The sequence below is a fragment of the Podarcis erhardii genome, assembly GCF_964252035.2.
Source record: "Podarcis erhardii genome assembly, chromosome: Z".
Classification (NCBI taxonomy): Eukaryota; Metazoa; Chordata; class Lepidosauria; order Squamata; family Lacertidae; genus Podarcis; species Podarcis erhardii.
In genome coordinates, this window is record NC_138504.1 from 35,196,007 (window position 1) to 35,221,816 (window position 25,810).

Below are 25,810 nucleotides of genomic sequence, written 5' to 3' on the forward strand. Positions count from 1 at the left end.
TGCTGGATCAGGCTGATAGCCCACCTAGTCCAGCATCTTCTTCTCACAGTGGCCAACCAGATACGTGTGGGATACTTACAAGCAAGATTCCAGCACAAGAGCACTCCCCACTCCTGCAGTTTCCAGCAGCTGGCATTCAGAAGCATTACTACCTCCAAGTAGCATTAAATTTCTGCCTCCAATCAGAAATATAAAATTGTTAGTCAGGATTACTGCTATCTGGAGAGCATAGCCATTATGACTTGTAGTCATAGATAGCCTTCTTCTACATGAATTTGTCCACTCCTCTTTTAAAGCCATCTATGTTTGGGGCCATCACTTCATCCTGTGGGGGTGAGTTCTATAGCTTAACTATGCACTGCCTGTCCTAAATATTCCAACATCCAGCTTTGTTGAAGAGAGGGAGAAAAATGCCTCTCTATTCACTTTCTTCACATCATGCATAATTTTATAAACTTCTAGAATGGCACTTCTTACTCATCTTTTCTCTAAACTAAAAAGTCCCAAATGCTGCAACCTTCCCTCATAGGGATGTTATATCACACCTCTACTATCAAAGGTGGTATGTCTCTCAATACCAGGTACTCTGAATTGCATGCGAGGAGAATTGCTGTTGCCCTCAGGTGCTGCTTTTGGGTTTCCCATTGGGGCATCTGCTTGGCCGCTAGGAAAGCAGGATGCTGGACTTCCTAGCACTCCTTTGGCCTCATCCAGCAGAGCTATGCTTACATTCTTATTGAACCTGAGGCTCTATCTTCTTGCTTCTGCTCTGACTGCATTGCAGTAGAATTCAAGATCAGTTGGATCTTGCCTGTGCAATTTCACAGTCCCACTTCTTGGGTACCATAGATCAGAAAAATAAGATTGTTAGTCAGTGTTACTGCTACCTAGAGCAGCATCCCATCATTGAAACTGATGGACATGACTGACTTTGGCCCATTAATTTCGATGGGTCTGCACTGCATAGCTGGACACAACCCAGATTAATTGGTGTGCTCTCTGTGTTTGTGTGTTTTTAAATTGCTAGGCCAAAAAGCACAACCTGACGGTAAACCTGACAACGTTCCGGGTATGGTGCTATGCCTGCGAGAAGGAGGTTTTCTTGGACCAGCGGTTGTCCTCCCACACACCAGTCCCTCCATCAAAATTCATGGACCAGGTGAGTGTTTTGTGGCAAAGCTGGATGCTTTGAGTTACTCTTTTTCTTAGCTCAAGTGGTCAACGTGTAAGACTATCCCAACTTGGAATGTAGCAGAGAAGTGTCAGGACCAGTGGGATCTACAACACAGTATGGTACCTTCATTACATATCTTTAGGCTAAAACATTTCTCTTCAACCAGACATTTGGCTGATTAACATTCTATGGCTTTTTAAATGTGTTTGTGGGAGGATATCTATTGTTTTGTTTTATTATGTGTTTTATATTCTCATTTTGTATTTTTCTGTTGTGAACCACCCTGGCATCTTTGGATGGGCAGTGGTATACACATTTAATAAATAATAATAACATTTCTCTTTTTTTTTACTTATTAAAAGCATTTTAATCTCGTTCTTTGGCCTCCAGATGACTGGAAGCTTGCAAATGTCAGTGATGAGACAGTCCCTGCCCTCAGGCCTGACAGTCTAAAAAAGAGAAGGGATTAGGAGACAGGAGGAAAAAAGAAAACTCAGCTGTTGTTTCTCAGTTTGGAGAAATATACTGTGTGGCAAAGCAGAATTGCCTTTGATATTTACTCCCCAACTTTCACTTCCAGGATTCTCCTCCACCCACCCATTCCCTAAAAGCCGTCCCCATTGCAGTTGCTGATGAAGGGGAGTCCGAGTCGGAAGATGATGACCTGAAACCAAGAGGTAAATCCAAAGGTCTTAGAGTGTGAAAATACCCCTTTCCTTTTTCCTTGAACACAGAAAATAAAAACGTAGCAGTGGGCATAATGAACAAGCCTCCAATCCCCTCCCCTTTTTCATTCTTTTTCTAGGCCTTACTGGAATGAAAAATCTTGGTAACTCCTGCTACATGAACGCTGCACTCCAGGCTCTCTCAAACTGGTAGGTTTTCAGAGTCATTTTCAGATAATTGCTATTTACAGACTGCAGACGACTACCTTCATCACCCTCCAGCCAGTATGTTTGGTACTACAATTCCCATTATCCCCCAGCCAGCATATATGCCATTATAACACCCATCAATCCCCAACCAGTATGTGTTGCACTATAACTCCCATCAGCCCCCTATTAGTATCTTGGGCACGACAAAACCCATCAACCCCCAAGCCAGCATGTTGTAGTCCAAAGCATCTGGATGTTGTACCAGCTTGGCAGAGGCTGCTTATAGGTCAGATCTGGTGGCTTCTTTGGGGCCAGGCAGATTTTTTTTAGCCGCTTGGTCTCTTCCACCTTTTATTAAAGGCATAAATGTTTCCCTTTCTCTCTGCCCCCAATTGAAGTTGTTGGATAAATCATAACCCATCTTTCTTTCTTTCTTTCTTTCTTTCTTTCTTTCTTTCTTTCTTTCTTTCTTTCTTTCTTGTCTTCCTATCAGTCCCCCACTCACTCAATTCTTCCTTGAGTGTGGCGGTCTCGTGCGCACTGACAAGAAGCCAGCACTTTGCAAAAGTTACCATAAGCTGATTTCCGAAGTGTGGCATAAGAAACGGTGAGTAAATCTAGGACACTGTGGCTGTAGGGACCACAGCTCACTGGTAGAGCACTTGCTTTGCATGCAGAAGGTCCTGGTGTTGTTGTGTTTTTTTAAAAAAATAAGATTTTATTAAAGTTTTTTCATGATACAGTAAAATAATCTAAATTAAAACAAAAGCAAAGAGAGAAAGAAAAAAGAAAACAACGAAGGAAAACAAAAAGTAGAAGAAAAGAAAAATAAGAGAAGAGAAGAAAAATAATAAGAACTACAGTGGACGCTAAGGTTGCGAATGTGATCCATGCGGGAGGCACGTTCACAACCCGCAGTGTTCGCAACCCGCAGTGCCGCATCTGCGCCCGCGCAGGTTGCAATTTAGTGTATCTGCTCATGCGCGAGTGCCGAAACCCAGAAGTAACCTGTTCTGGTACTTCTGGGTTTGGTGCAGTGCGCAACCTGAAAACATCTGCAGCCTGAAGCATCTGTAACCCAAGGTATGACTGTACTGATTTTCCATCTGTCAGTTATATAAAAGACATATTCACTGTAGAATGACACCAAACTGATCTACATTCTGTTAGGCAATACTTTCCCAGTCTTCTGACTCGGGTTCTGTTTCCAGTGGCATTCTAATTTTATGAAATATAATATCTAGGTAGGGCTGAGAAAAGACTTCCTGCCTGAAACTCTGGAGAGCTGATGCTAGTCTATAGGCAATACTGAGCTAGATAGACCAATGGTTTTTAAAGTAATTAGGTTTGTTTAAATAAACTCATCAGGGCCCCAAGCTATTAGGGGCTCTATGTACCACCTGTAACACCTTGAACTTGAAATTTATCTTGCGCGTCTCCAGAGATTCTATACATTTTCAATTTTGCTTTTTCTTCCCTAAAACCAGCCCAAGTTATGTCGTCCCCAGCAGCCTGTCGCATGGAATCAAGCTGGTCAACCCCATGTTTCGAGGGTATGCACAACAGGTGAGGCGGATGGCAAAGGGGCAATCCCAGATGTTTCTGATTCCCTCTTCCTGCTGCAGTAAGAAAATTATATTCTCCTGGGCTGTGAGAAGTTAAACAGCATCTGTTTCAGTTAGGGAGCCAAGGCAGAGACTGAGTTACTGATACAACATGTAGCCTTCCAGCAAGCAGGGGATTCCATTTGCCATGAAGTATAATAGGGCGGGGGTGGGGAATCTTTTAAAGCTTGAGGGCCATATTACTTTCTGGGCAATCATCTGAGGGCCACATGCAATTTTGTCCGCCCCCCCCCCCCCAGTAATCACAAAACTTTTTGTGGGAGGATTGTACAGCATCTACTTTGCCTGAAGAAAAGGCCCCAGGCTCAGTCCCTGGCATCTCTAAGTACAGATGCGATAGATCCTTGGAGAGCTACTGCCAGTCAGTGTAGACAATACTGAGCTTGATGGACTAACAGTTCAACAGCATAGGCATCTTTTTATTTAATTCTTCCTTTCATTCAGAACCATGGGGGCTGGAATCTTACCCTTTTTTTTAAGGAAAGGGGCCATAACACATTGGTAAAGTACCTGCTTTGCATGCACAAGGTCTCTTGCTCAATCCCCACCATCTTCAGGTACAGCTTGAAGAAGCCTCTGTATGAAATACTGGAGATCTGCTGCCTGTAGAGTCAGAGTAGGGAATCTTTTTCAGCCTGAGTGTTGCATTTTCACATGGGGACCTTCTGGGGGCATTTGCCAGTGGTGGGCAGAGCAACAGGCATGATTCTTACTTTTGTACAGTAGGTTACACTCCAACCACAGATAGAAGCCAAAGCTTTCTACACTCCTTCTCTCTCCCCACATCTTCCATCCATATTCCAGCCAGGGGAAGCACAAGAAGAGGGGGTAGGGCAGGGCTGTTGGAAGGCAAGTTCTGGGGAGAGGGGGTGTGACCTAGAAAGAGGTTGAATAGAGCACCCTAGAGGGCTGCATTTGGCTCCCAGGCCTGAAGTGCCCCATACAATATTTTCTTCTTTGCGCACCCACCCCAGGACACCCAAGAATTCCTACGCTGCTTGATGGATCAGCTCCACGAAGAGCTGAAGGAGCCAGTCATGGCCGAGACCCGGGACTCCGACTTGAGCGACATGGAAGACAAGCGGGAGTGTGACCGCAGCCCCTCGGAGGACGAGTTCCTCTCCTGTGACTCAAGCAGCGACCGGGGCGAAGGGGATGGGCAGAGCAAAACTGGGAGCTCCCTGGCAGAGGCCGAGCTGCTGATCCAGGACGAGGCTGGGCGGGGGATTTCTGAAAAGGAGCGGATGAAGGACCGGAAGTTCTCGTGTAGCCACCGACGGAGCAACTCGGAGCAAGTGGATGAAGATGCTGATGTTGACACCTCTGTGACAGCAGTGGATGGCAGGGCTTCCCCAGAAGCGCTCCCTCCTTCCACACCTCATCCAGCCAGCCCCTCTAGGACCCCAGGTACACCACAACAGGTTCAGTGCGCAATGTGTTTGGCACCTGTGCCTGAACCTTGGAAGCTGCGTCTCTCATACGCACCTTTATTCATATATTTTTATTAGTTTTAAGGGAAGGGCCATAGCTCAGTGGTAGAGCATCTCTCATTGAAAGGGGGTCTAACTTCCCTAGGAGAACTTTACTCCTGAGGAGTCCTTGTGTGTAGTAGGACACTGGATTTTGCATTTGAAGTGTTTGCTTTCCCTTGGACTTGGGACTTGGCCTTGATGCCAGAGGATGAACTAACTCTGGGTGCAGATAGCCCACCCTGCTTTGGCCTCGTTGCAGGATCTCTGCTCCTTACCCCCGTATAGAGCTTGGCTCAGGGCTAGGAGTAAGGCTGTGGCCTCCTGGTCCTCCCTTAATGAGGAATCTTATAGCTGAAACAGACTGTGGCTACATTTGGAAATTTGTTTGTTTGTTGCACTTGCATCCTGCCTTTTTCTCCAAAGAGTTCAAGGTGGCATACATGCTTCTTCCCCTCCTTCTTTAAACCCCACAACAAACATTGTGACATAGTCAAATAAAAAATAATAATCCTTCCAGTAGCACCTTAAAGGTAAAGGTACCCCTGCCTGTACGGGCCAGTCGTGTCCGACTCTGGGGTTGTGCGCCCAACTCACTTAAGAGGCCGGGGGCCAGCGCTGTCCGGAGACACTTCCGGGTCACGTGGCCAGCGTGACAAAGCTGCATCTGGTGAGCCAGTGCAGCACACGGAACGCCGTTTACCTTCCCGCTAGTAAGTGGTCCCTATTTATCTACTTGGACCCGGGGGTGCTTTCGAACTGCTAGGTTGGCAGGCGCTGGGACCAAACGACAGGAGCGCACCCCGTCGCGGGGATTCGAACCGCCGACCATGCGATCGGCAAGTCCTAGGCGCTGAGGTTTTACCCACAGCGCCACCTGCGTCCCTCAGTAGCACCTTAGAGACCAACTAAGTTTGTTATTGGTATGAGCTTTCGTGTGCATTCATGTGCATATCTGAAAAAGTGTGCATGCACACAAAAACTCATACCAATAACAAACTTAGTTGGTCTCTAAGTTGCTACTGGAAGGAATTTTTTTTTAATTTTGTTTCAACTACAGCAGACCAACACTGCTAACCTACCTGTAACTAGAATTGTGACGTAGGTTAGTCTGAGTGGAAGTGCCTAGCTCTAGGTCACCCAGTGTGCTTCATGGCCAAGTGGGGATTTATACTCTCGTCTCCCAGGTGCTAGGCTGACACTCTTAACCACTACACCCCAGTATGAGTGCCATGGCCACTATTTCTAGTTGCTTCTCATTCCTTGCACCCAGATCAGTCCCTAACCCCAGAGAAAGAGGGAAAATGCGTGCACCTTTTCCCAGGGATCTGGTTGAAAGTTAGATCCGGAAGAATTAATCTGAGCCTTTGAAGCCCATAGAGCTGAAATAGGAAATGGAAAAGAGTGTCACCCTTCCCCATTTCTTCCTTCAGCTCTATATACTTTCCCAGGGAGAAGAAGGTTAACTGTCCCACCACTCCATGCCCAAGTGGGCAGTGAATGGGGAAGCCCAGAGGCCTTTTAGGCACCAGGGAAGGACCTCAACAATACCATGGCGCCCAGAGGCACCACATGGCGACCCCTGAACTAGAGGGTCAGGCTGGAAGAACTATGCCTGTCTTGCTAAAGCCATAATATCCCCACCTTCTGCCATGAGTAGAAGGTGCTCAAGTGCTTGGTAGCCAATCTGAGAAGTAAATGAAATAAAAAACAATTGGGGCCGAGTTGGTGCCCAGAGATGAGGGATTGGCTGGCTGAGCTTGTCAGACAAAACTTGTGTTCCAGTCTTCTCCACAGGCAATTTGTTTCCTTTCCTTGCAACAGAACCAGACAATGATGCCTACACACGCTGCTCCTCTCGGCCCTGCAGCCCTGTTCATCACGAAGTGCATTCCAAGCTCTCGAGCAGCCCCCCACGCTCGAGCCCTGTGCGGCTGGGATCCTCCTATGTGCTGAAAAAGGGTAAGTCCAGGAAGCTTCTGGGTTGAGCTGCTTCTGTGGTAGTTGTTTTATGTATAAGAACATAAGAAGATCCCTACTGGACCAGACCAGTGGGCCCACATAGTCTGGCATCCTGTTCTCACTGTGGCCAATCAGATGCCCGTGGGACTCCCTCAAGCAGGAACCCAGCACAAAAGCCCTCACCTAGTATTCAGAAGCATTACTGCCTCTGGAGGCAAAGCATAGCCATCGCTAGTCTCCTCCTCCATCTCCTCCATGAATTTTTCCAATCCTCTTTCAAAGCCATCTAATCTGGTGGCCATCACTGCCTCCTATGGGAGGGAGTTACGTAGTTTAACCATGTGTTATTCATCTCCTGAGGGCATCCTACTTGTTCTTTATGTGGACCCCACCTCCCATTCAATCCCCGCCATCTGTGCAGAGTTTCTATGATAGTTTTCCACAGGGAGAACGGGTGAGGCGATTACCAAACAACCACGCCCAAACCTTTAAATGAAGGAATAAATCTCTATTTGTCTCAGCCATTGGCCATAGCAATAAAACAACAATACGATATACAAAGAATAGAAATAAAAAGTTAGTTATATAAAATACATTTTAGGGCTTTGAATCAATAGTCAAATAGTGGATCTTATTCTGATTGCCCCAGCTGAAAACCTTGCAACCTTTGCTGTCACCTGCTCATCTTGATCTGCCAAGAGAAAGGACACTGTGGCAGTGGTTGGGTGACCCAGAATGGACAATTAAAGAGTTGTGATAATTTCATTCCTCAAGTCTTTATAAAGAATGCAAGCCTGAAGGGCATGCGCTACCGATTTGGTATTGCCATCTCCACAGGGACATAAGCATTTGTCATGTGGAATCTGTTGGAATCGTCCCTCAAGTACAGCTGAGGGCAATACCTTCAATCTTGCTAGAGTAAAAGCATGTCTATATTTTAGAATTGCTAGGTTATGCAGATAGGGTGCCAGAGAGTTGAAATGGGAAGGTAGAAAATAATCATACCATGGGCAAAATTTCCTTATTGTGGCCAAGTTGTTCTGACGCTTGATATCATTTATGCGCTGACAAATTAAACTGTTTGCTTTACTAAAACCCAAAGTGAGTAGCTGTTGTAGTGATAAACCAAAAGAGTGAAGTTTTTGACAGACAGATTTAGTCCAGGCGCTCTTGTGATAATCTTGCAGCACTATGGATATTAGACTGGGGAGATTTGAGTTTAGGCGAAGCCAATAGTTAAGTGTCCTATACTAGATCCATAATTCTACCGAGGGAAGATTAGCAAACCTATAAAACTGTTTGGCTGCCAGTTCATTTTTGGGTACAATTCAAAGTACTCACTCCAGTGTTCAAAGTCTAAAAGACCCAGGCTCATATCTGAGAGAGCGCCTCCTTTCCTTATAGAACCTCCTGGGGGCCCTTTCATCTTCCATCAGGAAGAACTTTCTGACAGCAATAGCAGTTTGACAGTGGAACAGACTCCCTCAGGAGGTTGTGGACTCTCCTTCATTGGAGGCTTTTAGGCAAAGTTTGGATGGTCATTTATAATGGATGCTTTAGCTGAAATCCTTGCAAGGGTTTGGACTAGATGACTCTTGAGGTCCCTTCCAGATCTATAGTTCTCCAATTCTGTGATTCTTGGTAGTTCCACCTCCCTCAGAAGTTTGGGGTAGTAGTGGCATCCTGGGTGAGGGCCTTCTTTGTGGCAGCCCCTAAATTGAGGAATTCCTTCCGCACAGAGGTGGGTTTGGCTTCTTCACTTTCAGCAAAGACACACCTCTTTACCCTGGCTTTTGACACCCATGATGTGTGTTTTCAGGACCCATCCTGTTTCTGTGAATGTGATGTGTTCTCAATTCTGAATTTTCAATTATAACTAGTCCTGGGACCTGCTAGTGAAAGAGTGTGTGTGGGATATAAATTTGTTGTTGTTGTTACTGATTATGTGATAAATTATAACTGGCATCACACTGCCCTTAACAAACCCAACTTCCCTCTGAGAGGGGCCACACCATCCTGGCAAACAGCAGAGCTGGCCCTGAATCAGGGATGTGAGGTCCATTAAGACACATTTGAGATGTGTGTTTTTGGGACCCACTCTGTTCCTCTATATTATAATCTCTTTTAACTGTTCTCAATCCTGAATTTTAAATTGTTGTAACCTGCCCTGGGACCTGCTGCTAAAGGGTGGGCAGTAAATGTAATAATAATAGTAGTAAAAATACAATCTCCTTCCTCAGCTCAGATGTTGACTTCCAGCAAGAAGAAGAAGGAGGTCCGTTACCGCAGCGTCATCTCTGACATCTTTGACGGCTCCATCCTCAGCCTGGTCCAGTGCCTCACCTGTGACCGAGTGCGTTCCCTTACTGCTGCTGATCCAGGGAAAATGGCAAGAGGCCCACACTTTCCAAATCCTCTCCTCCTCCTCCTCTGGTGGGGGAGCCTTTGGTTTGAACATCTATGCCAAGTCAGACCATTGGCCCCTTTAGCAAAGCAGTGCCTGCTCCAGGAGTGGGGAGGCTCAGGCCCAGGGGCCCAGTGTGCTCCCCACCTGCCCACCTGACCCTCAAGACTCACCTCAGGCCACACACCCTTAGACCATTCCTTCTCTCATTAGCCTCCTCGAGTTCTTCTGCATGTCTGAGAGAAAGAGAGAGATGTGTGTAGAAATCTCTGACTTTTTCTGATGTGGCCTGCTCCACAAGGCAGAACCATGAAATCCCCTTTTCTCCCAGAGGTTCCTTCAGTATGTTAGCCTGGTTGTGTTTTGAAGGCTCTCCTGCAACTCCTTTTATACAGCCCCGACTGCCTGACCACATAAGGAGGAGATGGATCGCAGCTAATCGGTCCAGCTCACATGCTGATCTCCAGCTAAAAGACCATGGGCAGTGGCTTCTGTCCCTTTACTTGCTTTTGCATCTGGCCCTGCCCACTGCTGGCATGTGGCCCTCGGAAGGTCGCCCATGAGAATATATAGCCCCCATGCTGAAAAAGGCTCCCCACTCCTAGGGTGGATCTAAACACAGGAAAAAAACCGCTATAAATAAGTCAGAAATTAGATAATAGCAGAAATAACAAAAGGAATCCCTATGGAAAACCGCATTTTAAAATTTCCTGCTCTCTGGTGTCATCTGGTGTTGCACATTTATAACACATTCAGATTGCTGTTTCTTTACTAATGTAGCCGAGTCCCTAGTCTGCTCATTTGTGTATTCTCCAGAACCCCTGGAAATGTCCCAGTCTTGCTATCCACAATTTTAGGAATCACATGTGGGAAGAGAGCTTTCCCACCCATTCCCTGCTTGCTGTCTTCCCAGAGGCATATGGTTGGCTACTGTTAGAATGGAATGCTGGAATAGATGAGCTGTTGGCCTGATCTAGCAAAGCTCAAGTTTTCTCCCTTCACTGTCAATGTCTATATGCCTCTGAATACCAGTTGCTTGGAATTGCAGGTGGGGAGAGCTCTGCTGTTGCGCTTAGATCCTGTTTGCAGGCTTTGCACTGGGGCACCTGGTTGGCCCCTGTGAGAACAGGATGCTGGACTAGGTGGGCCATTGGTCTGATCCAGCAGGGCTCTTCCAATGCTGTTCTGTTTAAGGTTTTTAGCGAAGCCTGCAAACAGAACACGAGCCCAACCACACCTCCAAACTTCCAGTTACACCAGCAGCTGGTTTTCAGGAGGGCACTGCCTCTGAGATAGTGGCCACCAGCCACTGACATCCTCCGTTTTCCTCCTGTGGTGCCTCCAGGTGTCCACCACTGTGGAGACATTCCAGGACTTGTCGCTTCCCATCCCTGGGAAGGAGGACTTGGCCAAGCTGCACTCTGCCATTTACCAGAATGTGCCAGCCAAGACAGGAGCCTGTGGGGATAACTATGCTGCCTCGCAGGGCTGGATCGCCTTCATCATGGAGTATATCCGGAGGTGAGCAGGCTGCATAAGCACCTTTTCAGGTATTGGAGTGGTGGGAGGGACAAAGTTCAGCCAGGTGCGTTCAAGATGAAAATGAGGAGGAAGCATGTCTCATTTATTTCATAAAATTTATACCCTGCTTGATTGTAAAACAACAACAACCCTCAAAGCAGTTTACCAAAGATAAAACATAAAACTGTGAAAAATTTTCAATCCAGACCAGGAATGGCTGTAGCTGTTGAACCAGCTGCAGTTGGTATAAGGCACTTCTAGTCACTGAGGCTACCTGAGCCTCCAGTTACAGAGCTGGATTCAGAACATCTCCAAACTGCAAACTTGCTCGTTTGAGGGGCGTGCAACTCCATCCAGGGTAGGCAGCTGACCAATTTCTTGACATGGGAGCTACTCACCTAAAGTGCCTCCGTCTTGCCAGAATTCAAGCTCAGCTTGTTGTTCCTCATCCATTCCACCACTGTGTTCAGGAAATGGGACCACACATCCCCTCCTGATTCAGATCTTATGGAGAATGAGAGTTGAGTGTTGTCAGCACACTGATGGCACCTCACCCCTAAACTCCTGAGAACCGCTCACAACAGCTTCATGTAGATATTAAATAGCGCAGGAGATAAGATAGTCCACTACAACACTCCATAACACAGCCAGGGGCTGAAATACACTCTCCCAATGCTGTTTTCTGGACTCATTCCTGAAGGTAGTATTGGAATCACTGTAATACGGTGCCCACAATTACCGTTCCCAGAGCTGGTCCAGGAGAATACAGTGGTTGATGGTGTCAAAAGTCAATGAAAGATCAAGAAGCAGGAGCAAAGTCATACTCCCCCTGTCCTGCTCTTTACAAAGGTCATCCATTCAGGGCAACCAAGATCACCTCAGTTCTGACTGCCAGGCCTGAATCCACATTGGAATGGATCTAAATAATCTGTGTCCTCCCAAAATGCCTGGGGTGAAGCCAGATGCAAAATGCTTGCTTGGGGGCAGAGCCAAATGCCAACAGCATCCCCATGAACCACACACTGGAATGTCCTGCAGGTAACAAGAGCAAATCTGTATCTGACTTCCTGGATGTGGGAAATAGGAAGCTGCCTTGGGCAGGGTCCAAACCATCAGTTCCCCCAGTTCACTATTGGTAACGTTGAGTTTTCTGGCAGGGGCTTTTCTCAGCCCTACCTGCAGGTGCCAGGGATCCTTCTGCATGCAAAGTGTTTGCTTTGCTACTGAGCTTTGGCCCATTCCATGATAGAACTGGCTAGAGGAGCCAGTAATGGTAATGCCCATGTTTTACAAGTGAAGAGTGTAAAGGCTGAGAGAGAAGCATATAGTACGAGGCTCACCACTATAGAGACATGTAATAGTATAATGTTCTATATATTATATAAACATTTACTATTTTATTTGTTAAGCTTTTTGGAGTCAATAACTCCCTGTGAGTCAGCCCTGAGTAATACCCTCCTTGCTCCTCCTACAGGTTTGTGGTGTCCTGCATCCCCAGCTGGTTTTGGGGCCCAGTGGTCACCCTGGAGGACTGTCTTGCTGCCTTCTTTGCTGCAGATGAGCTGAAAGGTATGTTGGCCAGGAAAGAGGCCAAGATGTTTGTTTCTTTTTATTAAATGTCTTGCCCTTTGTCCCTAAGACTGTTACCTACTGCAAAACAAAAAAAAAGTATAAAAGCCATTAAAGACAGTTCCATGTATTAAAAAAAGAAAGAAAAACAGTTCTGTATATAAGAGTGCAAATGCAGCTCCCATATAGACTGAATGCAGATTCTACTTAAAAGGCCTTCTGCAGCTGTCGAAAACAACAACCGTGATGGTGCCTCTAATGGGAGGGAATTCCAAAGAGTGGTGCCTCGGATGAATTCATTCAGAACCTTCTTCATCTTGCCTGTTCTTGGTCTCTAAGGACTAGCAAAGGGAGTTTCCTTGTGGGCCAGGCTGATCAGCTGATGAGCTGAATGAAAGGAATTCCAGGTCTAAAGTGGTGCTGGGGGGGGGGGGGCAAGGGCAGAGGGAGATTTCAGGCTCAAATCCTGTTTGGATGTGAGACTGTCTAAACAGGGTTATTTTATTTTATATCACTTACTAGTTGTCTAACACTGAGCAGTCTTGAGCTGACTAAAAATCAAGCTTAAGGGTATGTGAAGTTGTTTAAAATAGCCAGCAAATTTTAAAACCACAACTCCCATCAGCCTCAGTCAGCATGGCCAGCAGCCAGGGATTAGGGGAGTAGTTGTCCAACTTCATTTGGAGGGCACGGCATTTGGCTGTCCCTGAGGCGGGCAATACTGGGCTAGATGGGCCAGTAATCTTCCTATCTTCCTATCTGAAAGGCTGTAGATCAGTGGTAGAGTATCTGCTTTTCATGCAGAAGGGTCCCTGGTGATGGGAGTTGGTAAGAGGATATATTAATTATAGTTAATCCTCTACTAACAGACCCACATGTGTGGGTTAATGAACAAAGGAAAAAACGGCTGGTGCTTGTTTTTAAAACACAGGGCCAGCAAACAAGAGTATTAAATCCAATCATTAGGCAGATTAATGAAGCATAGGAATAGGCTGCGTCTAACAGCTGACCCCCATTTACCCCCTTTTCAGGGAAACAGACAATGGACTGCAAAGGAAGTTTAAAAAGCTTTACTAGGCCTCCGACATGCATCTTCCTTACGCAAGAAAAATAAAATAACTCAGCTAATGATATTCTTTGTGTTATAGGAATTCTAAGGTCTCATATATATAAATCATATGTTCATAAATCTACAAGGCAAACCACATGTCTGAAATAGTACAGGAGAGCAATCCTGAAGCCATTTTGACTCTTCCAGTGACCTCAGATATTCTCTGCAACAAGGAAGGAAATGGGGAAAGCCTCCCCATTGTCTCTTTGTTCACAAATCCTGTCTTAAGGGTGTATTTGTGCATGAATAGGGTGAGCCTGTGACCTGGATTCAGGAACTAAGTATTTAGCATCTCAAAAGGAATGGCCGGACTTCCTAGGTAAAGCAATCAAGTGACCATTATCAGTATCCTGCCAGACAGGATTTCTGTGGTAGAGCGCCCAAGTGATGTATTTCTGCTGTAGATCGCTGCCTCCTGTGATGTATGTATGATGTTTTGGGGGATGGTCTTGAGCTACAGGCTGGGCAATTTCAAGAGTCTATATAAGGGCTTACTCACCTCCTATGTGTGGTGAGTGGGGACCCTGTTGCAACCGTTTAATAAAGATCAGGCTTACTAGCTGCTTTGCTTCTCAGTATTCTCTGGTTGGCCTCTGTTATTTTCTTCTACCGATAGAGAACCTACATAAGGACTCTATACAGGCTCTTGGATACCCCATAAGAGAAAATGAGCAGGGTTTTTTCTTACATTAGAAATGCAGCAAAGCAGCTTCAGAAGTGTGCCTGAGGCTGGGAGCTAAGCTAAGGTATGTCTGCCTCCATTGCATACAGAGAGAGCAAAGAACAAGAAACAGGCTTTCCTTCCTCTCAGGAGAAGAGGGTGCCTGAGTCACCGAGCCTGCTCTAGAAATTAGAACTCTGTGGTCCTTAACCCCTTTATATACTAATAGAATCGTTAGGTTTGAGTGCAAATCTCGCACACCTGGTTCATTCCAACTCTGGAACCCTGGAGGGCTGTTGCTAGTCAGTGCAGATAATACTCAGTTAGATGGACCAATGGCCAGAGTCAGCATCAGCTTCCTATATTCATATCTGTCAGAGGCAGCTTCCTATATTCATATCTGCTTCCTTGCTCTGTGCAACAGATTGGATAAAGTGCTTCCCTCCACCCTCTTTCATTTTTCTTTCTGTAGGTGACAACATGTACAGTTGTGAACGTTGTAAAAAGTAAGTCTCTGGCTCCTTTTTTAGTATTTTGAATACCACCCTACTCTGCCTTTTATTTTATTTGTTTATTAAATTCCTGTACTGCCCTTCATCTGAAGATCACAAGGTGGTTCAAACCTAAAAATACAAACTCAGAACACAAAATACATAACAAAGCAAAAACAAAAACCAACCAATAACAACCCCCCTCCCATAAAAGTGCCATAGACTGTTAATTAGCCAAAGGCCTGGTTACAGTGGGTTTGTTTATATGGGGAGAGGTGGTCCTTGTTGGGATTTGCAGTTTAATAAATATTCCAGATGGCCAATCCACTCTTCATTTCCCCCCTTTTTTCTTTCCCAGGTTGCGGAATGGAGTTAAGTACTGCAAAGTTCTCCGGCTCCCTGAGGTAAGCAGATAAAGCCATGTTGGTTTATATCCTGAGACAGCAACCTCTTCATTCTGCGCAGTGGGCAAATTGGAGATGAAAGGCATTCTGATGTGGCCCTTATTTTTCACTTTTGAAAAGAGAGAATAGTTCTTTATTCACTTCTTCATCCAGTATAGTTTACATAAAATGAGTTATAGCTAATTGGTTGAGTGCATGCACATTGAATGCAGAAGGTCCTGATTTTTAATAAAAGGAATTGTGTTAACATTCTATGGCTTTTTAAATGTATCTATGGGAGGAGATTTATTGGTTTGTTTTTGCTTTTGTTTTGTTATTATGCATTTTGTATTCTCGTTTTGTATTTTTCCGTTGTGAACCACCCTGGTATCTTCGGATGAAGGGCGGTATACAACTTTAATAAATAATCATCATAATATAGCTGGAGGATATTATTTGGAGGTAATAAGCCTCTGAATGCTAGTAGCTGAGAACCACAGGTGGGGAAATTGCTGTTGCATTTGGGTTCTGCTTGTGTGTTTCCCATTGGGGCATCTGACTGGCCACTGTTCAAGTTCAGTTCGATTTATTGTGTTTAGCGAGCAGCCATTACACACATAAAAATAATAATAAGAATACTGCTAATAATAGTGGTTTACATTTCTTCTCCCTGACCTTTACAGGCTAAATCATTTGCCATTCCCTCTTTAAGTTTTATTACACAAATTTGTAAAGCCTTTTGGCGATAAATTTGGATGTTCTAAAGGATATATACCTCTCTACATCAGACAACAAAAAGCAGGTCTTTGCAAGAGACGTCCTTCCCTTCTACGATCTTAACAATGGGTGGATCACCCACCCCACTCACACATGAAAACAAAGACCACCACAGCCAACCACAAATGAATAAGCACACCCTAGGCCAACCACAACCTCTCTCACCACCAAAGGAACACAAGTGAACAGCAGAGAACCTGCACAAGCAATGCTGAAACCAAACCCTACATACAGTAATCAAAATAGAAACATCGCTACCCGACTCCACTCCCACCCATCTCTCCCCGCCTTCACCTCTCCCCCTTTTCTTCCTAATGTCTCAACAAATGAAAATGATTTCTAAAAATGTTACATGGGAAAAAACACACGAGAGAGAGAGATTGCACACTTTTGTATATCAACAAAATCTTTAATAAAAAACCTAAACAGTCGGTGGATGTAATTGTTTCTAAGATTGTTATAAAAAGAGCATTCAAGGAATATATCTTCAATTGACACACTCGATGGGTTGACAGAAAGGAGTTCCTAAGGATAGAGCTTTCAGCTGCAACACTGTGTCAATTCAATCTTAGAAACAATTACATCCACCCATTGTTAAGACTGCAGAAGGGAAGGACATCTCTTGCAAAGACCTGCTTTTCGTTGTCTGATGTGGGAGGTGGGTGGCGCTGTGGGTTAAACCACAGAGCCTAGGACTTACCGATCCGAAGGTAGGCATCCCTGCAACGGGGTGAGTTCCCATTGCTTGGTCCCTGCTCCTGCCAACCTAGCAGTTCGAAAGCACGTCAGAGTGCAAGTAGATAAATAGGTACCGCTCCAGCGGGAAGGTAAACGGCGTTTCTGTGCGCTGCTCTGGTTCGCCAGATGTGGCTTAGTCCTGCTGGCCACATGACCCGGTAGCTGTATGCCGGCTCCCTCAGCCAATAAAGCGAGTTGGTCATGACTGGACCTAATGGTCAGGGGACCCTTTACCTTTACCTTTAAGTCTACCAGATATCTTTGCAAGGATGGATACAATGGGAAAAAAAGCATACAGTCTGTTGGATTGACAGATCTTGATCTCAGCAGTTTGTGATGGCATCTCAGTGTCTCTCAGCCAGGGGTCAGCAAACTTTTTCAGCAGGGGGCCGGTCCACTGTCCCTCAGACCTTATGGGGGGCCGGACTATATTTTGGAAAAGAAAATGAATGAATTCCTATGCCCCACAAATAACCCAGAGATGCATTTTAAATAAAAGCACACATTCTACTCATGTAAAAACACCAGGCAGGCCCCACAAATGACCCAGAGATGCATTTTAAATAAAAGGACACATTCTACTCATGTAAAAACATGCTGATTCCTGGACCACCCGCGGGCTGGATTTAGAAGGTGATTGGGCCGGATCTGGCCCCTGGGCCTTAGTTTGCCTACCCATGCTCTAAGCCTTTGAAGTATTAATTCTTTAGCTATCTCAAAACCCTGTGCCACAAAAAAGGAGGCAAAGACTCCCAACCTCATGGCAGCAGATTGCATTTCATGTTTCCATAAGTTTGGGGTGTTGGCAACTGTGAGAACAGGTTGCTGAATTAGATGGCAGAGGGACTTCTCGGTGGTGGCACCTGCCCTGTGGACCGCCCTCCCATCAGATGTCAAAGAAATAAACAACTATTGGACTTTTAGAATATATCTGAAGGCAGCCCTGTTTAGGGAAGCTTTTAATATTTGATGAATCATTGTATTTTAGTATCCTGCTGGAAGCCATCCAGGGTGGCTGGGGAAACCCAGCCAGATGGGTGGAGTAATAATAATAATAATAATAATAATAATAATGGACCCCTGGCCTGATCCGGCAGGACTGTTTTTATCTTCTTAGGCTTTTTACCCCAGGGGTTTAGTTTATGGTGGCTTTATGATGCCATGCACACACAGCCCTGGCTGAATGTATCTTAGGATAAGCCCAGTTGATTGTTTTACCTATGAGGGCTGTCTGGAGGGGTTTGAACTTGCCCATCCGCAAGTCCCTTTCTGAGCTCTGATGCCTTTTCTCCTAGATCTTGTGCATTCACCTGAAGCGTTTCCGACATGAGGTCATGTACTCCTTCAAAATCAACAGTCACGTCTCTTTCCCTTTGGAGGGGCTGGACCTCCGGCCTTTCCTGGCCAAGGAGAGCATCTCACAGATCACCACCTATGACCTCCTCTCTGTGATTTGCCACCATGGCACAGCTGGCAGTGAGTTGTCTGTCCCTCCTCCCATTCTTCTTTGCCTGGAGGGAGCTTGCAGCCTGGAATGACTTATGTGTTGTGTGTGATGAGCGCTTCTCATAAATAAAGATTAGCCAGATAATTATGGAGTTAAACTGTGGAACTTGCTCCTTCAGAAGATAGTAATGGCCACCAACTTGGATGGTTTTAAAAGAGGACTAGACAAATTCATGGAGGATGGGGGCTATCAATGGCTGCTAGCCAATAAGGCTTTGCTCTGCCTCCACAGTTGGAGGCAGCAATGCTTCTGAAAGCCAGTTGCTGGAAACTACAGTAGAGAAGAAGGCTCCTGGGCTCTGGTTCTGCTTGCAGGTTTCCTATTGGGGGATCTGTTTGGCCACTGGGAGAACAGGTTGCTGGACTAGATGGGTGATTGGTTTGATCTATCAGGGCTCTTATGTTATTAAAAGTGCCTGTGAGTTAATCTCCCTTTCTTCCCCTCTTCCAAAAAAATAATATTTATAAATTGAAAATGTGAAAATGAGTCATTTCAATCAGTACAAAACAATTTACAAAACATAAAGCCAGGTCAAGGATCACTGCAAATAAATCACCTCCTATTGCATAACCAGCTGGAAGAACTGAGCAGGCAGATAAATAAAGACTTAACATGTTGACAATTTCAAATTCATAAGCATCTTCCTAGCAGGTTCCAGGCTACCCTTCTCCCAAACCAAAAGTTATGACTGTAACCATAAATGATAATTTGCTGCAGGTGTGGGGCAGCTATTTCCATTGACTCTTGTATCCTCAATAAAACAATGCTATGTAGCTACAGACTTAGCCTGTATGCTTTTGATCCCTGGCCATTCCTCCTTTTCTGTGAGGTTTTCTAGTAAAGCAATGTGCCACAATTTTTTTTGAGGGGGGCAAATATTTTCTGTTTCATTTTATAATATATATAAAGCAAAGAGAACACTTATAACAACCCACTATTCCAACATGCAACCTCCAGATAAAAAACAGGCAAACCAAAGGCCTCCACTGCCTGGCAGACTTCTACCAAAATAACAAACTCATATTGACACAAGAAATACAAGACAAATACCCTGGCTAATCACCAACTACAGTACATGCCTTCTTAAACAATCCATAGACTCAGCAGCCACTAGGCCCTTGTCCACCTTTGAAAACCTCTGGACAGCAGAAGAACACAGCAAGGGGATAGTATCCACAATATACAAAATACTGCTCCAAAATCCCACAACCCCCCTCGATGCAATCAAAGAACAATGGGAGCACAACAATGAAATTAACCCCACCCAATGGACTAGAATGTGGTCTAAACCTCCCTTTGAATCCATCTCAGCCAAAAGAAAAGAACTCACTCTGAAACTTACTTACAGGTAGTACCTAACACCATGATACACCAAGGAACCTCACCAAAATGCTGGAGAGGCTGTGCTTCTACAGGCACATACAGCGGTACCTCGGGATATGAATGGGATCCGTTCCGGAGCCCCGTTTGCATCCTGAAGTAAACATAAGACGTCACTGCGCGTGCATGGGTCGCATTTCGCCACTTCTGTGCATGCGCATGACGTCATTTTACTTCTGGGTCGCCATGGAGTGCAACCCGAAAATATTTATCCCAAAGCTACTTCAACCTGAGGTATGACTGTACCTCCACATGTGGTGAGAATTCCCCCAAATCCAACCCTTTGGGACGGCAGTCATACAAGAAATATGCAAAATAACAGAACAGGTATTAGAAGTCACCCCAGAACTGGCCCTACTGAATGTTTTCCAAGATAATAATGTCCACTCACATTATAACCACCTACTCTAAGCAGCCAGAAGCATCATAAAGCATCAGAAGCATCATAAAGCATCATAAAGCATCATAAAGCATCAGAAGCATCATAAAGCATCAGAAGCATCAGAAGCACTGGAGAGACCTGTCAGGAGTGAACATGGACCACTGGTACCAAATCGTATGAGAAATAGCCTTACCAGAAAAGCTAACCAACTGACTGAAACTGACATGATCACATACACAGCTCAACAAGACAACAAGAACCCACCGACAGCATACAAATAAATATGACTTACTTGACTCAACAATCCCTCCCCCACTCACAAATGCAAACAAACCTCACTGCAGCCAAATACAGACAACCAACCACACCCTGGGCCCTCCTAATTGCTCTTGCTACTAAGGAAATGTAATAAGTGAATAGAAGGAGAATCTACCCAGGGATGTTGACACAAAACCCCACACTTACACTATAGAAAAGAATACAAGTTTCACCACCCCACCTCTTCCTCCCTGACCTTATACTGTATACAACACAAATGTCTCATATCAAATGTAAGACTGTAGAAAAGACTTTACAACCTGAAAAAGAGACATTGCACGTATTTTTGTAAATCAAGAAAATCTTTAATAAGAATAAATTTTTAAAAAACAGATTAGAGTTAAAAGATGAAAAACGAAACTAAAATAGGGACACATGGGTTTACAAATGGGTTAAAACAACAAAGTTCAAGTTATGAAACAAAAAAGTGAGAATAAAAGTTGTCTCCGCCTAAAGAATATTACCATTATCTGATTATCAAGTATAGTTCCAAATTTGCCAGGCTTCTTCTGAAGGTTGTCTTGAAAATGATTTTGTTGTATATATAATAACAGAATGCTAAATTATATGAAAAGTGTCTGGAGGTTCTAGCCCTAGTTGAAATCTCAAATTGTGCAAAAAAAAATTCTATTACAGTTATATTCTAATCTAGAGTAAGTGGTGCATCTTACATCCAATGTAAGATTTGGTGCTATTTTCACATGCCATCATTTTTTGATACCAATATTCAAGGTCATTCACTTGGGACTCTTTCCAATCTTGCATTCTTAAAAGGTGGGCACTACATCGCATATTGCCAGAATGTAATCAATGGCCAGTGGTACGAATTTGATGATCAGTACGTCACGGAGGTCCACGAAACAGTTGTACAGAATGCAGAGGCCTATGTTTTGTTCTACAGGTAAGATGTTTGAAAGTAATTGGCCCTTGCTGGGGAAACTAGCATTTTTAGAGATGGCTGAAGAGCTTGAGGAGAGAGTGTTTCCCTGGGAGGAAGATTCAAATTTATGTAATTCTAGTCCTTAGACACTTACAAAACAAAGTTTAACAATGCAAAAGTAGAACAAGGTAGCAAAAATAGGAATTAACTTGGATGCAAATGAATTGCAATGGAAACCAACTTAGAAGTTTGAATTTCCTTGGTGAATTCCACTTTCCCCTTAAAGTGGAGTGGCGAAGAGACAGAGTACCTGTCCTGCATGCAGAAGGCTCCAGGTTCAGTCCCAACATCTCCAGGTAGGCCTGGGGACTCCCTTCCTGTCTGAAATCCTGAAGCGCTGCTTCCAGCCACTGTAGATAACCATGAGTTAGGTGGACCAATGGGCTGACTTGGTATAATGCAGCTTCCTGTTTAAATAAGCTCTTTATTTAGAACCACGAGGACTAGAATCTTAACTTTATTTATAGGAGAAGGACCATAGTTCCTTGGCAGAGCATCTACTTTGCATACAGAAAGTCCCAGGTTCAGTCCCCAATGGCCTCTCTTGTAGGACTGACAAGAACTTCCTGTTTGAAAACCTGGAGAGCTGCTGCTGGTCATTGTAGACAATACTGAGCCAAATGAACCAAGAGTCTGGCTCAGTTTCTAGGATCCAGCTTATTTCTATGATTGCCAGCTGTTTTTAGTATAGTATTTTAATTGTTGCAACCCACCCTTGGACCCTAGTATGAAGGGCAGGTAATTAATTGTAATAATTATGATGAGGCAGCATCGTAGGAAAGAACCCCCCGTGATTTGCAATTAAACATGGAACAGCCCCATCATCTGCATGGTGGTGGCTCCTGCTGCTTCATACTGACGCCTCCACCCTCTGCGCTTTCCTCATAATCTTCCTCCAGGAAGAGCAGCGAGGAGGCTGTGCGGGAACGGCAGAAAGTGGTCTCGCTGGCGACCATGAAGGAACCTGGGCTGCTCCAGTTCTACATCTCTCGGGAGTGGCTCAACAAATTCAACACCTTTGCGGAGCCAGGCCCCATCACCAACCATACCTTCCTCTGCTCCCATGGAGGTGAGGGGGCGGGGAGGGAGGGCTCACTTGAGGGAATATTACTTGGTGCTGTGCTGAGAGGCAGGGATCTGCTTGGCTTCTGCTTCTAGCTAGCCAGTTTTCCTCTCAGAAGCCACACAATTTAAATGTCTGGTGGCAGACATGCACAGCCCGTGTGGTTCCTTGTGTTCTGCAGGTGTGTTAGCAACTACCCAGAAGGTACCTTGTTTTTCATTACCTCTTCTCTGTTTCATTTACTCGCAGGCATCCCTCCAAATAAATATCATTATATCGATGACCTGGTGGTGATTCTTCCCCAGAACGTCTGGGAGTATCTCTACAACAGGTAAGGGGAGTAAGTTTGGGGGTGGGGGTGTTTTGTTTCATTTTGTTTTAGTAAAATCAAGTACCTAGTCCCTAGGGTAAGTGGAGAGCAAGTTGAAAACTTACAGCTGGGGCAAGAGCACAAGAACAATGCAGGCTTTCTGACCCTTCAAATTCCTTCTTGGTGCCCATTTTTTCTGTGAAGCTTTTGGCATCTGGTTTCTATTTTTCTCCCTTTTGCTTTTGTCTCCCTTTCCTCCAATAGTGCCACTAGAAGGCACAACAGAAGAGAAATAAAGGTCTGCAAAGCTGTACTACACCTGCATAGCAGTTCTGTTGCTGATGGCCTCAGAACTGATTGTCAGCAATGGGGAAACTTCCAGATGTTGCTGGCCTTCTGGATGTTGCTGGACTATAGCTCCCATCAAACCTGATCATTGGCTATACTGGTTGGGGTTGATGGGAGTTGAAGTCTACCCACTTCTAGGGACTCAACACTGCTCTAGAGGGCACCAGGCTCCCCTGACCATTGGGTTGTGCTGGCTGGGGCTAGTAGTAATTGGAGTCCAACAACCTCTGGAGATCCACACATTTCACTAAACCTGGATGAACCCAAGGAATGTCTTCTTATTTTTTTAAAAGCGGTCTGCATCACAAATACTTGGAGTATTTGGGCATGTGGTGCTGGTGTGCTTGGTCTTTTCCCCCCATTGCCTCTGTGGTTATGCTTCAGTCTCCTCTTGTGTTCAGGTTCGGTGGCGGCCCAGCTGTCAACCACCTCTATGTGTGTTCAGTGTGCCAGGTGGAGATCGAAGCCCTGGCCAAGAGGAGGAAGATCGAAATCGACACTTTCATCAAGGTACTCCCACAGCAGATAGGCCTGCTGGGGTGGGGAAACATAGTGGTAGTACAAAGTAGTACCACTAGCTGTCAGTGTCATTCCATCTAGTGCACCTTATGTGGGGCTTCCCTTATGCTTGATCTGGAAGCTGCCGCATAAGACCCATTCTGCATTTGTAACAACTAAATCCTTTAGTGTGGCAGCACCTAAACTTTAGAACTCAACTGCCTATTGATATCAAGCAGGTGCCTTCACTGTGCTCTTCTCTGCTAAAAACAAGCCTGCCCAGATATTTAGAAAGTTGATGTTACAGATAGGTAGCCGTGTTGGTCTGCCATAGTCAAAACAAAACAAATTCCTTCCAGTAGCACCTTAAAGACCAACTAAGTCAGTTCTTGGTATGAGCTTTCGTGTGCATGCACACTGTGTATCTGAAGAAGTGTGCATGCACACGAAAGCTCATACCAAGAACTGACTTAGTTGGTCTTTAAGGTGCTACTGGAAGGAATTTGTTTTGTTTAGAAAGTTGATGTGAGTCTTAAATCTGTTTTTAGTCTATTATTTTAATTTTTCCAATTATTGTTGCAAATTTTTCTTTGTGATAACTTTACCGTTTTATATTTTTTGTGAACTGCTTTGAGGGGTTTTTTTTGTAGTCAGGCAGTATATAAATTTTATTAAACAAACAAACGAATGCTCCGGCTCAGTTATGGATTCTGCTGACTGGCAGTGGACACAATCTCTTTTTATGACATTCAGAATCAAGCATGTTAATTTGCTGCAAGCAACGGATTCCTTCCTCTGCCCTAAGGTGTCTGCAGCTTTGATTTCATGTGTTTGCTTGGTAGATTTATACCCCACTTTTTGACAAGTCCTCAAAGCAGATGAGGATGTTCATAAAACACAACAGATACACCAAGAGCAATATGCTCACAAATCAAAACAGAGTGGCCAGGCAGCTGGTGTCAGACTCTCTTCCGCCAGGGCTTCTTTGGTGGTTGGGGGGGGGGGGGAAACAGTCTAACTGCAGCCACCCTTGACGCTGCCGTTGTCTGCATCCACCTCATGACAGAGCAAATGATCTGCTCCGAATCTCTGCAAGCTCAGTAAAATACAATCCATAAAATGCAGGAGACACATCCACAAACCTTAGAAACCTTTCAGCTCCAGAGGCTTGCAAGGAAGCTTATGCCAGCCCTTAAAAATACAGTTCAGCATAAAAGGAAGATTTGAAAACTAACCTACAAAAGCTGGTGGCTGGTGGCAGTGTTGGTGTTTTCTACCCACCACTGCCTTTAGCTGCCATGATAAAACAAATGACAATAGCAGTAATTCCCTCTTTGCCCTCTGCCCATCAGCTGAACAAGGCCTTCCAGGCCGAAGAGTCTCCTGGAGTCATCTATTGCATAAGCATGCAGTGGTTCCGCGAGTGGGAGGCGTTCGTCAAAGGAAAGGACAACGGTAAAGACTGGCAGGGAGGGGAGTTGGCAGTGGAAAAGGAGGGATGGGCAGAGAACAGGGTTGTCACCAAGTGCCTTGGAAGTGACTCAGAAGGGGAGGGGGTTTCTCTCATTCAGTAGGGATGACCAACCAGCAAGCCTGTCTGCCCCTGGTCCAAATATGGTGGTTCTGGCAAAGTCACAGTGCGATAAAACTTTTATATGAATGTAAGGTGATGGGAATGGTTTCCCCCATTTTACCCTCACAGCAGAGAGTTTGGCAGACAGTCGGAGACTAGGCCCAAGGTCCTCCGTGAGCTTCATAGCACTTGAGTCCCGGTCTGCCATATCCTAGCCTGGCAGTCTAAACCTGCCTCTGTCACTCTCTTTCAGCCTAACCTACTCCGCAGGGTTGTTGTGAGGATGAATTGGGGAGAGGCGGAGAACTGTGTATACATTACCTTGAGCTACTTGGAGGAAAAGTGGGCTATGAATAAATAAATGGAACTATGGCAAATTTAATTTTGAACTGTACTACCTGCTAACTAGTATTCCTTCTTTTCCCGTAGAACCGCCTGGACCTATCGACAACAGCAAGATTGCTGTGGCAAAAGGCAGTGGTCACATGCAGGTCAAGCAGGGTAAGGCTCCTCACAGCAGCTATTTCAGCCTCCCCCCTTCCTTTCCTGTTTTCCATTCTGTCTGCCTCCCTCAAGAGACAGGATCTTAGTGAAGCTGAAGCAAAGGAGAAAATTCTGGGGCTTGGGAGAGGACCTTGAGTGGCTTTAGAAAGAGGACTAAACAAATTCATGGAGGGTAAGGCTATCAGTGTCTATTAGCCAGGAAGGATGTGTTCAGCCCTCCAGTATGT

General features: G+C 45.1%; 1 protein-coding gene across 4 annotated transcripts in view; it reads left to right on the forward strand.

Moving 5' to 3' along the window:
- The window catches only part of USP20 (ubiquitin specific peptidase 20), a 38,225-nt gene that overhangs the window by 5,187 nt on the left and 7,228 nt on the right, over positions 1–25,810 (forward strand). For 3 of the 4 annotated variants that reach the window (XR_014152524.1, XR_014152525.1, XM_081846976.1), the window contains exons 5-23: positions 1,028–1,159; positions 1,755–1,851; positions 1,980–2,049; positions 2,543–2,656; positions 3,537–3,615; positions 4,649–5,081; positions 6,968–7,105; positions 9,346–9,494; positions 10,855–11,030; positions 12,505–12,599; positions 14,844–14,877; positions 15,221–15,266; positions 18,056–18,236; positions 21,122–21,248; positions 22,187–22,356; positions 22,600–22,681; positions 23,410–23,518; positions 24,859–24,961; positions 25,509–25,580. Coding sequence is in view for 1 of the 4 variants with exons in the window: in XM_081846976.1 (XP_081703102.1) it covers positions 1,028–1,159; positions 1,755–1,851; positions 1,980–2,049; positions 2,543–2,656; positions 3,537–3,615; positions 4,649–5,081; positions 6,968–7,105; positions 9,346–9,494; positions 10,855–11,030; positions 12,505–12,599; positions 14,844–14,877; positions 15,221–15,266; positions 18,056–18,236; positions 21,122–21,248; positions 22,187–22,356; positions 22,600–22,681; positions 23,410–23,518; positions 24,859–24,961; positions 25,509–25,580 (2,407 nt within the window). In the remaining 3 variants the exon portion in view is untranslated. The remainder of the gene's footprint in view (positions 1–1,027; positions 1,160–1,754; positions 1,852–1,979; positions 2,050–2,542; positions 2,657–3,536; positions 3,616–4,648; positions 5,082–6,967; positions 7,106–9,345; positions 9,495–10,854; positions 11,031–12,504; positions 12,600–14,843; positions 14,878–15,220; positions 15,267–18,055; positions 18,237–21,121; positions 21,249–22,186; positions 22,357–22,599; positions 22,682–23,409; positions 23,519–24,858; positions 24,962–25,508; positions 25,581–25,810) is intronic. The other variant, XR_014152526.1, reaches the window with a different exon arrangement.